Source organism: Bacillus rossius, chromosome 1 (genome assembly GCF_032445375.1).
Source record: "Bacillus rossius redtenbacheri isolate Brsri chromosome 1, Brsri_v3, whole genome shotgun sequence".
NCBI lineage: Eukaryota > Metazoa > Arthropoda > Insecta > Phasmatodea > Bacillidae > Bacillus > Bacillus rossius.
The window spans coordinates 378,294,709-378,308,188 of NC_086330.1; the positions used below are offsets into that span (position 1 = coordinate 378,294,709).

At 38.0% G+C, this 13,480-nt stretch overlaps 1 protein-coding gene across 2 annotated transcripts in view; it reads right to left on the reverse strand.

Annotated features, from left to right (window-relative positions):
- Positions 1–961: 961 nt before the first annotated feature.
- LOC134528559 (N-acetyltransferase eco) overlaps positions 962–13,480 on the reverse strand; it is a 30,482-nt gene continuing 17,963 nt past the window's right edge. For both annotated transcript variants that reach the window (XM_063362292.1, XM_063362293.1), the window contains exons 4-7: positions 12,137–12,344; positions 10,128–10,298; positions 3,348–3,550; positions 962–2,126 (exon numbers count right to left, since the gene is read on the reverse strand). In XM_063362292.1, coding sequence (XP_063218362.1) covers positions 2,003–2,126; positions 3,348–3,550; positions 10,128–10,298; positions 12,137–12,344 — 706 coding nt within the window. In that variant the 3' untranslated portion in view covers positions 962–2,002. The remainder of the gene's footprint in view (positions 2,127–3,347; positions 3,551–10,127; positions 10,299–12,136; positions 12,345–13,480) is intronic.

Consider the following 13,480-nt stretch of genomic DNA (forward strand, 5'->3'; position numbering starts at 1 on the left):
AATATACATTACAAAAAGTCAATTCTGTTTTCACAATTGTTAGGCAATAGACGTTCCATCAAAACTGTCAATTGAAAATATTCGACTTAATATTTACTTTTGCTTAACTGTTGTTTACAAAGTTTATTTTTGAATTCACAAACTCATGTTTCATTTATGACAGTTGGTTTTTAACTGACATTACACTTTATAAACCACCTACCTAATGTCACTAGATGATTTTACAGCAATGTTTGCCTCCAAATTAAGCTTCTTTCATTTCAAGTACTTACTATGGCAACAAACATTTTCCCTTTTAACTGCTATCTATATATACACACATATAAACAAATGTTTGTTTGCTTGTCTGTTATGGGTTCCTAAAACATTCATCCATTTGCGATGAAACTTTGCACACTTGACCTTTGAAACAAGAGGAAGATCACTGCCTAGGTGAGAATTTGATAAACCCAACCCTTAAAGCAGAACTTAATTATTCTTGATGATATTTTGCAATTCCATTGTTAACACATCATTCATCCAATCTCTACGAAATACTGCACACTTGACATTTGAAACACGAGGAAGGTTACTGTCTAGGTGGATAACATACAATAGGTAGCACACGAGTCATATCGGATAATTACAAGTAAATATTTAATGACAGTTCCTCTTTTCAATGGTTCGAAAAATAACGGTGGACGCGAGACGTTTCCATCGAAGTATTAGTCTAAGGAGTGGGTGTCCATTTTGAAGTTGAAGTCAACTGCTTAGCAATTGGACAGCAAACAGATCTTAGATGTATAAAGGCTAATCTTAAACATATAAAAAAAAATTAATGTTATTTATCTCGTATGCTTCCCTGTACTATTCATCTGATTGCGACGAAACTTAGGTGTATGAATGCGAACAAATGACAGAATTGAATTGAATACAAACAGCACCATTTCAGTTTGTGTGAGATACAAATAGGTGACACGAGTCATTTCAGCAAATGTTTATTTCATATAGTTTAGCAGTTTGTGATTTTTGCACACACATGACAGTATTGATTTGAATTAAATATAAAAGAGAGATATAGACAGGGATATGGGTGTATGGATGACATGTGGAGGGATACAGCAATGCTAAAACTGCAAAACCCCAAAGTTTTGGTTCTTAATAATGTTAGTAATTAATACTGAACTACTATTAGGTACTACAAGGTGTAAAAAAAAAATCTTTTAGGGAACTAAAAATGTAAAGTACTACAAAGAGAGAAATTCTTTGAAATGAGGTACTTCTAAGGTTCCAATAAATGTTTAAAATCAATACTGGCCAATTTTTTTTATAAAGGTAACCCAAAAGAAATGGGGGCCTGCAGATACACCACAGAAATAACTTGCAACCCACCAATATTAAAGAAATAATGCGAAATAAATTGCTTGGCCTGAATCAAAATCAAACATACAAATTAACACTGAACAGGAATTAAGTTATCAGAATTTATTATTTTCACAAGAATGACAGCAAAATACAAAAGTTACAAAATCACCAACCTTTACATGCTATGTTACAAAACAATCACTTATAGCATTGTTTGTCAAAACTTATAAAAATCTAAAACTAAATGGAAATAACTAAAACAAAGTCATTAGATATACAATTAAAACAGTTTCATAACTGCCAGAAAAATATATCAGTTACAAAATAATTATGAAGTAAAAACAATATATCATTGCAAGCAGATTTAAGTAGTACTTGAAAATGAGAACTTTAAAATTTGTAGGGGGAAAAAAAACCAATAAAAAAAATTCTAGATAAAAAAATCTTAAAAATTGTTACTCCAACATGCACAGGTATGTAAATGCTACCAAAAAATACATATTAAACACATGAAAACCTGTATTCATAAGATAAGAGAAATATTAAAAAATATATATCCACAATACTTGACCCATCCAAAACAGCATGCACTTTTTAAATACAAAAAAAAACAAAAAAAAAAACATATATACAAAAGAAAAGTTCTCTAAAATGTACATTACACATAAACCAGGAAATTTTGTTTGTTTGTGTACTTCATTCCAAATTCTTTCCCGGATACAGTTGGCACAGAAAATGCAAAATCTTCAACACCGAGAATATAATCGTACATGAAGTTGGCCCTGAAACAAACACAGTAAAACACTCTTACGAAAATAATGGAAACAAAATGTGCTTCAGCAGGAAAACTTACTAAAAGGGTATATATATAAAAAAAAAAGTAATATTTTATGAAGATACAATCTTTCCCCAATTACATTATTTTATTTTGTTAAAATCTGCCCTCACTAACCGAACAACCTCAAAAACCCTCCTGGGAATAATAAAAAAAAAGAACTGGAGTGATAATAAATGATTTACTCCAGTCTGAACATGACATTTGAAGTCTGCTCCATTTTTTTTAAAAACGTTAAGTATTACCAGTAAGCAGATAAAACCAGTTTTGGCAACGATTTTTCAAGGCGTCAGAAATGAGTTGGAACGGAGCCACAGATGACACGTGTCGTCAAGCAGCATGCTCCCTGGCGGAGAAACAGTCAAGTCCTCAAAAGCTGGTTGCACCGGCCTGCACACACAATGAAGCTCGGCACACGCGTGCCTGTAAACCCCGGAAACAGTTCCCTTCAACGAGAGCCGGCGGTGCTGTGCTTACCGTTCGAAAGCTCTCAACTCTCACTTTAATGTATTTGAATTAATGAAATGAAGTATAAATACACGAAACAGCATCGAAACTACCCAACTAAGATGAGATAAACGTCTTTTATTTGAATCGGATATCAATGTTACGAATGACTGAATTGTAACGAAACAAATCAAAGGGGGAAAAAAAAAAACCTGAAATGTATGGAAACGTTACCTAAATTTACATACAGTAGAATCCCGCTGATGCGACCCCTCACGGTCTCCGGAAAAACGGACTTATAAACGGAATGGTCGCAATAGAGAATTCGGGCTAGCTCGGCTAGACACTGCCGCGTGGACAGTCTAGAGGGGTTGGCATCTATTTTTGGCCGTGTATTCTATGCCTGCCTGCTTACAGTACAGCTCCCGCCAAGATAAACGTGAACACATAGCGCCCAACAAAGTGTAACATACTTGTTTCTCAGCCGATTTTACTCAAATTTTTCGACTTTCTCTACTTAAATTTTTCACGGTTTCTCAAAAAAACGGTCGTATAAACGGAATGGACGCATCAGAGGGGGGTCGCATCGGCGGGATTCTACTGTATTAATGTGAAATAACCCAAAATAATCATAAAAGATACAAATGGAAATGAAATGACGCCACGCAAACACGAACGAACTGACGTGTGCGAGTGGACGGAACGAAGTTGGGGGGCTGACCTCATGCAGTCGACGAGGCGCGAGGCGACGCCGCGCCGGCGCCGGGACGCCACCACCCACAGACGGCTCACGCCGCACCTCACGGGGTGGGTCTCCCGGGAGCAGGTGTCCAGCCCGGCCGCCACCTGCAGCCGGTGGGCCTCGGAGACGGGCTGAGCCACCAGGCAGCCCACCACGCTCCTGCCCTCCACGTACAGGAACACCTGCTCATTGCAACATGCAACATATAGAAAATTTCCAACTTCATCATTTACCTTTTCTGCCAAACACAAAAATAAATTTCTTTAAAAATTTCATGGAACAGTGAAAACTGAAAATAATAACAATAAAAAAACCTTTTTTTCCCTTCAAAAATTCAACCGTAATAGCTGACAAAGTATCCATTTTTTGTAATGGCTGAATAAACAAGCGCTACTAGAATGTGTGAACAAAGGCAATTTTGCTAAAGTTTTTAAAATAGCTGAAAGTACCACAGAAAGATTTCTACCGTTATACTCTATAGCGTGCGCTGCGGCCGATCTCGGATGCTGCTTGTACTTGTTAACAATCACGTTATCTGCTTCATTTTAACGAGAGTAAAAATATATTAAAACTCTCAGCAAATTGATAAAAGCTTTGTGTGTCCGCAAAACAGGGCACAACACTGGCCCGCCAGTTGTTTTCATTCAAAACGTGGCTAAAGAACTTTCATGGATTAGGCTGTAAACATCCGGCAATATGTGTAGGTTATAAGGAATCTTGTTATGAAGTGAGATGTTGTTTTTCGAGTAGATATACACAGCGACCGACTGCCGCATCAATGTTTATTTTGACAGCTCAAGCAATTATCTTTTCCCGTGGGTTGACAGAAAAAGGTCGCCTCGACTCGTTTTAACTGCCACAGCGATGTTTATTTTGATTGCTCAAGCAATTATCTTTTCCCGTGGGTTGATAGAAAACGGTCGCTTCTCCCATTAAAAAAAAAAAAAAAAAAAAAATCTACGCCACTTATTCCCCACACAGGAAACACACTGCCTGCCGTCTGTCACCCCCGCATTTATCTTTCTTCTAACATTCCACGTTTCGCCTCTCGCGCGAGCAATAACGCAGCGACCACGCATTGGGCCGTTTTATGCTTTGTTTGGTGACAGCAGCTTGATTTTATTCGGTATATTCCTTTTCATAGGACCCTTGCTATATTTATATTTAAGTTTGAAAGCTTGTAAATTCCTTGCCAGAGATGACTGAATTCGAACTTGGTGTGAAAAGTGACATATTTTGACATACTATTTTTTTGGGCGATTTTGGCCAGGAGGGAGGGGTCCGAAAATATTTACAACGATCTTACCCCTCCCTCATAATAGCCCAATTTTACGGGAGAAGGGAGGGTGAAATGAGCATTTTCTCACTGAAGGTTTTTCAAAGAAGAGCGGAGTTGGGGTGTTATAAGGGAGGACACTAGATGGTTTGTCTGGGAGGGATGAGCTAGCCTTGAAGAATGTTAACAAGAGGGGAGGGAGGGGTGAGCTTATGCGTCATGAAGCCGTTGCCGCCAGCCAGCCGGGCGAGCTTCGTGTGTGCCCACTCGCGTTGCAGAACCTACAGCTGCCATATTTTTAAAGGAAATGTCCCATTATTTTTTTGTTATTCTTACATGAACATTATTGGAAGTATTAAAGCCGACACAAAAATACGCTGTGTGTTAAATTAAAATTTTTTTAATGATCTTTCATTTCGTTTTTTTTTAATTTTTTCTGATTTTCACATTTTGGTCAAAATGTCCAATTTTTTGACGGTTCCCGAGAATGTATTCGTAAAATCACTGCTTCGTTAAATCCGGGGTTAGTGACATCGGGGTTCTAGTGTATTTAACTACGGCAAGCAGAAAACGTACATGTTAACTAACCAGTAAAAATAAACTGTCTTTTGACATATTTTCTTTAGAGGTGGCCTGTAGGGCGACGGACTTGTCATGAAGGTTGAAGTGGGTTTAAAGCAAAGCCGTTTGGCATTGCGAGTGACAGCATCCTGCCATTGTACGGCTGGTTAGCGAGTAGCGGTTTAGAAGGGGGGGGGGGGGGGAGGGGGGGGGGAGAGAGTTAAATGAATTGAAAATTTCGGAAAACATCTATTACGACCCCCCCTCTATTACGACCCTATTCCTGGGAACCGTGAGGGGTCGTTTCAGAGAGGTTTGACTGTATTTTCCAATACTTTCGAAAACAGTAGTGTCCTCAAAAATTTGAACACCACTGACATTGCACATGTGAAGCACAACTGCCAAAAGCCACAACACTGTGCATGAACATACTGCAGACACTCATGAACAGTGATCCTTGTGCACATGTTTACAGGTCATTGAACCAGCTTTTCAACCCTAAGAACATTCTGCTTAACAAAACTGAAAACATAGTTACACAACTAAAATCCATTGCTGAACTGAAGATGATAGACAGTGTTGACCTTTTTAATAGGGATGTGCGAAAGTGACTTTTTCCACACGAAATGAAAGTGAAAGAAAATTTATCAAGTTTCGCGAAAGTGAAACGAAAATGAATTTTTCTATGAGATAAATATATTCTTAACGAAAGTTAAGCGAAATTTTTTAATTAACAAAGAAAAAAGTGCCCCAAAATTTGCTCTTCAGTAATAAATTATATTACATAAATCATTTTGGTACCTTTTGATAAATATATATAAATATTATTATTTAATATAATCAACATCCGCCCTAGACCACACAACACAGCCCCATGTCACTCGTAAATTTCAAGAATCAATCCAGATCTTTCAGCGCACAGACTATTTCCTTTACAGTCGTAATGTCGCAGTCTATGATAATATATTTATCATGTGCATGGTACTGATGAAAAAATACGTGAATACTGCAGAACGGCCGCCATCTTGCACCACTGTCACACATGGCTAGCTCAGGAAGCTGTAGACCAGGCAAGGGACATGGTCAAAACAAAACATAACAAATGGTTGCTGCCAAGTGGTCATTACACGCAGCGACTTGTTGACCTTTTTGTCTAATTGGCTGTATATTATGAGGATTTTATATGCCAGTCAGAGTATGTAAAATTTAAATAAAGCAGACGACAATGTTTTTGTTTGGCTGTGCGCGAATAAAAGTAGGTACGTTCTTTGTTTGTGTATACGGTAAATACTAAATACTGTACTAACAGTTCTGGAATGTATGTTTTACGAATATAGTACCTACACTACTGTTTGAAAGCAAATGAATCAGGTAATTTTTCAAATATTGCATGATTTTGTTTTGATACCTAGGCCTACTGTAATCACGGTTGAATTTTGTTTACTTTATCTGCCATGTTTGTTCAAATTATGATTTTACCGTATTTTCATTAATGTGAGTTTTTTTCATCACCACGTAAATTAATCTTAATGGAAATCTTTTTTCTAATTAATGTCTTTATATGATTTGCATATGTTATTACATTATTAGTAATAACAAGCAAATCATATAAAGACATTACAGTAGAATCTCAGTGCTAAGTACTTACAGGTACCTCAAGTTTTTGTACTTAGTACTGAAACATGCATACATATCTTTACAAAGAGAAAAAATATATATAAAAAATTGCTACAGGAGAGCCGCAATGCCATATGTATTAGCAACTGCGACTTGCTTTTTTCCCCTTGTCTAGTTCTCTGAGTATATCCACTTTTTCCTTAAGCGTGAATTGCTTTCGTTTCTTTTTATCTCCAGGATCATTCATATTGTAGCACAAATACAATGCGGTGTCTAAATAACGTAACCTGAAAATAAACTCAACAATAACAATAAACAATCCCGGCACAGACATCAAACAGTATTTTTAGCGTAGCGTAACACTTTTGTCTAAATAATTAATACTTCTCTCAAACTTCCGTCTTTCGATGTATCGAATGGTGTTGTGTTGCTCACGTCGCATACTACGTACGGTATAATCTATGGTTGTGTGCGCAACTGTTTGTTAACTTTGTTTTGAGAATTTAGAGGTTAGAAAATACGTTGCGGTGGTATTTGTGTATCTTTGTTCTACTACATTAATCATTTAGTTGGAAATTTATTTACCAGTTTAAGTAAATTTTGGTGTAGTAATGCCACGCTACTAGTAGAATTTTTACGTTATAGTGAAAATATGATACTTTAAACTGAAACCGTTTTGCATGGCGAAGATACGATTCTTGGCGGGGACTTGAATAAAAAAAATTCGTTAAGTGAAATATACTTTATAATAAGGTACGTTATTGTACCGGTATTCTACTGTACAATTTTATTAAATTACGAGTTCTTTTTCAACTAGAACAAACGGAACTTCGGTAAGCTATTGAACTTTCGTTTGGCTCGAAATATTTCGCTAAAAACGAACTTCGACAGATGAAATTCTTACCGAAATCGAAAATGAAAGTAGCAAAATTTCGATTTCGGTATCGGTATACCGAACATTCGCACAACCCTACTTTTTAAAGGGTACCAGTCTCTGAAAGATGCAGCAGAGTCACTGTGCAGAGCTGATAAGTTGTTGATGTAGTGAAAATTCTCACTGCACTGACAACTGACTGTCAACAGTTTGCTTCAGCTGTGCTTAAATCAATATGGATGCCTACAAATAATGTTGAGAGTGACAGGTTGTTGAGTCACTACAATATTGTTGTTTCAGATAGACGGCAGAACTTAAAAGAAGAGAATATTGAAGTGTTTACAATGCTCTCCTTTGATGATTGATTTTTTTTTTTTGAATAATTTTATGCAACAGTTATGTTAAGCTAATGTGTGTGTAAAATTTTTACAAGGGAATTTTTAACACATAGTGTCCATTAGTGAAATGAAATTTTTTTTGTGGTTCTTCATATGATGAACAGTACTTTAATTTCTTATGTTATGTACTGAACAATGCATTAAGCAACCTCGTGACTAAAAAATTTCTGTATGGAAGTTTTAGTCAGTGGTGAGCAATTTTTATGTACAACTGGAAATTTAATGAGTTCATTGTTATTTATTTTTGGTTTAAGCAAATGTAAAGAGTGTGTTTAAATTAGGATAATTATAAGCTATGTCAAAGAAAATTAATTACGTAACGAATATTAAGCCTATACAGTTACAACTATTTAATTTAATTATCCAGATAAAAAATAATACCGCTTTTTAACACCGCTTTTTGGCAAAAATAATACTGCTTTTGGCCAAAAATAACACCGCCAGTTTCAGGTCTCTAGTAATGGTACAATGTGCGTAACGGTACGAGTCATCCTTTTTCGTGCGTGCAGCCGGCGTTCATCGATTTATTAACATCACGTCAAAAAAAAAAATCATTTTACTTGCCAGATCAGTTATACACAAAAACCAAGACCACATCGCTCATAAGTAGGGGCCGGAAAAATTCGCAATTTGCGATAGATGCGATTTTTTTGCGAATTTTGAGGTTAGATGCGATTTTTTACTAATTGTTGTTATAAATGCTATATTTGCGAAATCGCGGTAAAATTGCCATTATCGGGCGAAAAACCACTATAGAATGCAACAAAATGGCTTGAACACACATTCCTCAAAGTATTTTTTTTGAAAATAGCCACCATAACACAATTACCGTAAACAATAGCTTCTGACAAGGCTTGTTGAAGGAATAAAATCCGAATCCTAACCTTTATTTATAAAACATTCCTTAACCAAATATCACGCATGATAGTATAGAATAAGTAATTTTGTAAATTTATTCTTTACGATTTACTCAAGATACCGTTGAATGTTGTTTAGAAAAGAATGTTCACACTACTTATCGACGCAGTTATTTTGTTTTGTTAGATCACATCACGTTCGCCTACGTTCGCCATTGCATCGTGTGTTGCCTGTTCATGAAGAGTATCTAACCTAACAAAACAAAATTTCCCGGGAAGCGCATCACGGAAACCAACAACCTAGAAAATATCTAGGTCGTTGACGGGATCGTAGTGAACTTGCAAAGATAAAAATGAAAATATTTTAAATGCTGAAAACTACTACAAATATTTTAGTACGCGGTTTTTTACATTCGTTGATAATCACTTTAGTCTTCAAATTTTTTTTCTGATCAATATTTTACATAGGGACAAATCATACATTTTGTGGTGCACATTTAGCGTACTGAAGTTGGTCAACTCGAATCGTCAGTTTGTTTCCATCTGAAATTACTAGTGGTCAAACGTTTGTTTACAAATACCGTTTAATGATTTTGGTTTGTGTTAAAATTCGTCATAATGGGTATAAACACTATTACAACTTATTGTATTGTTATGTAACTTTAATATCTTATGCAAATTTCTCAAAAATAGATGCTAATTTCTGGAAAATAGATGCTAATTTTCAACATCATAAATGCTAATTATGTAATAAATAGATGCTAATTTTTCCAGGCCCTACTCATAAGTCATAGTTAATTTACTAACCACTTGTGCATTGTCTTCCTGAAGTAGATATTATCATTATTATTTTAACCACATGATCAGTTTTAAAATAAATACTGAGGAAAAGAGACCGGAAAAACAAGTTGTCTAACAAAAGTGTTCAGTCACTACCAAAATGTTTTTAAGGAAATTTTAAAGAACTCATGTTAAAAAAAATTATGTATAACCCACAAATTTGTTAGAACCTTTGCAGTTAGGCTTACAACTTGACTACAAAGTATCGTAACACGATGCAGTACACATAAGTAATGGCCCTGTTCGGTTTCGTTCTACTCCTAGCAAAACCAAATCACAGTAACCTCTGAAGAACGTATCACACACTGAAGAAAGACAAACTGCACGCCCGCTCACCTTGCTCCCCTGGATGTCGAGACCCGAACCGCCGTCCGCGTAGCCGAGGTCTCGGTCCACCACCTCCAGCACCTCGGTGACCTTCTTCCACCAGGACTTGGGGTCCCCCGGGTGCACGGCCAGGATCCGGCCGGCGCCGTGCGTGGCCACCAGCCTCTCGTGCTTCCAGCCCTGCGCACAGGCGTGCAGTCACGCTCCCCGGCCGCCCCAGGGACCCTGGCAGGCACCGCCCCCCCCTCACTGCCTCGACACTCAGGTCGACAGGGGTGCCCACCATCCGGCCGGTGCCGTGCGTGGCCTCCAGCCCTGCACACACATGCATTCACACTCCCGGCCGCCCCAGGGACCCTGGCAGGCACGGGCCCCCTCACTGCCTCGACACAGAGGTCGACATAGACTATCAGGTCGAATGAATGGACGGGGAAAACGGGAGTACATCAGGGGGAAAAAAAAACACCGCCACAAGCAATATCAGACCTGTTTCCCACTTGTGAAAAATACAGCTTCAACCCCACTGGGAATCGAACCCGAACCAGGTTAGGAGCACAACATTTTTTCCAGTCGCAATCACTGAAACTAACCTCAACTTCCGACCAAAAAAAAAGTGATTTTTTTTGTGCAATAAAACCAAAATTCAACTGCAAACACCACATTGAAATTATTCAATGTTACCATCTTCAAAAAGAGTAAATTGAAAGCTATCACAGTGTACATACCTAAGTTTAATTCCAGCTTTAAAACCTAACATCACTCATATTAAATTTTTTTTCATGTTTTTGCTTTAAGTATTTAAGATGCTAGGAAAATATTAAATTTCTCAATGGAACACCATTTTCTTAAAACCTGCAGTTCACATAATGTATTAAATTAGTTAAATGTATAGTAACTGCTGAATAATTTTGAGCAATAAATGTTTGAACAGGCAACTTTCTCAGAACCACTGAGAAACAATCAATTACTAAATAGATAAAATATAGTTCATAGATTAATGGGTGCGTGATTATATTTTCAGAGCTTACCCACTGATATGCTTTTGTTTAGTTTAGTACTGCGAACATCTTTATTTTATAGCCATGAGTTCACATAAGATTTTTAGAATCGTTATTTTAATATGAGATTATCTTTTTTTATCAACTTACTTTCCCAATGTATGCTTGTATCATTAGTGACAGCATTAAGACAGAAAATGTGGAAATACAAACATGGTTTCTTTCAAATTAATAACCAAGTGACACTTTACACTTTATCCCCAACTGCATTTAAAATCTTGCTATTAATATATTTTTACCTATAGCTCTTTTACCTACCGTTATACGCTGGCGGAAAATTTAATCCTAACACCAATAATACATTAGTTTAGAGGAATGCAGTTTGGGCTAAGCAACTATCTAGGCAACGTATTTGATTAAAGTTTCCAGGTCACAGGTTCAAGTATGCGCGAGAAGACACGTGAATTGGTGGAACATTAATAATGGCTGCAGTCAACACGGTTTTGAATGCAAGCATGCAAACGTGCATGCATGTGCCGGATGCCATCTTGTGGGATCGGTTCCGCGCCTGTTGAGCTTGCTCAGTCAAATCAGCAGCGGTTAGTGCTGGTACCGGACGACACAGGATCTGTCTTCTCGTGATGTCCCATACAAGATCAACGGGTAAAAGGTCTGGGGATCTCGCAGGGGAAGGCAACTGCTGACACACTGTAGATCATGTCAGGGTGTCAGCAGCGGTATGAGGGGAAACACCTCCTTGAAAACTGCGAATGACTGGCAGCACAACTGGTTCAATGAACAAGTATCTGTCGAGATTCTTGGGACGACAAGAGTGCTACCGCTGTCGAAGGAAATCCCTCCCCAGACCACAACTCCTGATGCGGGTCCAGTGTGTCGACGCCGCAGACAGCTTGGCCTCATCAACCTACCTAGTGACACAGTTTACGCGCGGAACGTGTAGTTTTTGAACCGAGCGGAGGTTCAGGAGGCAAGCTCGCGACTGTAGGGACAGCGGCTCACCAGGAACCTGAGCGCCTGCTTGCTGTTGTGGTAGTTGAGGTGGGCCAGCTCGTCCTCCATGTCCCCCTGGCTGTACACCAGCCCGCACTCGGAGCACTGCGTCGCCCCGAGCCTCTTCTGGCCGGCGTCGATCTGGTACTGGCCGTCGCCGCCGCCGTAGCGCCACGGCGCCCTCCTGCCCGGCTGGGTCGTCTTCTTGTTGGTGGCGCTGCAACCGCCAACCAGCACACCCCTTGACCTCTCATGCTACCACGAGACATTAGGCCTGAACTAAATAAAAATAAATGCAGGAAACTTGAAATCACTACAATAAAAAATCTCTACAGTATAAAATCCCAGTTACATAACAATTTCATAAAAACACATAAATTAAAGAGTTTTCCGTTTCATCGACACTGGGGTCCGTAGGGGGCAGAAAAGGCGGTCACATGAGATGCAGCAGCAACTTACTAAAAAATCCAGGCTTGGATCCTCATGGGGAATCAAAACTGAATTGTCTTTGTCATGCGAGTGCATTGGACCACTCTACTGTCATGGCCCTACAATAAAAAAAAAAAAAAGTAGACAAGTCTGATGTGAAGAAAACAGGAATGGATAAAAGTACACATGGTACTTCAAACTTATACCCTTCTGTTTTAGGTGTATCAATAAGTTTTTTTTTCCTATCCAGGACACACTAAACAATACTTAGAAAAGAATATTCAATTTACAGTAGAATCTCGTTATAGCGAGCACGGTAATAGCGAGAACACGGCTATAACGAGGTATTTTTGAGGAATTTACGGCGTGATCGCTTGAAGCGCGCTTTTGTTATTTGTCTGCTTTATCTCCACCCCTCTCGCTCGCCGCTAGACATCTTGCCGTTGACGGATGTCACATTCTTCAGCAGTGCAGTCGCCACCTAAGTGCGTGGCTTTAAAAATAGAATTTTCTTTCTTTTATCAAACTTCCGTTAGTTATCTGTGCCGTGTGTAGACAAAGTTTGAGATTGGAACAGAAACAACGTAAAGTATTTTTTACAAATTAGAAATATGTATGTTTTTGTTTTTATAATCAAGTATTTTCACGTTTTTGTTGTTATCTTAAAAGAGATAATATTAAAAAGCAGCTCTAATGAGATTTAATTGTTTCTTGGTTAACAAACACCATTAATTATCAAATATTGTTAATTGTTTATATTCTATTTATTATATTTACGCGACGTCATACTGTACGCGTACTGTAAAGTGTTTGCACTCCCGGGCTAAGGGTTTTGTGATGTGTTATATTTTTACCTGGAAGGTATTTTTATTTGTGTTGAGAATTTAGTTTGAGAAGGTTGGTATGGCCAGATATGTTTTTTTT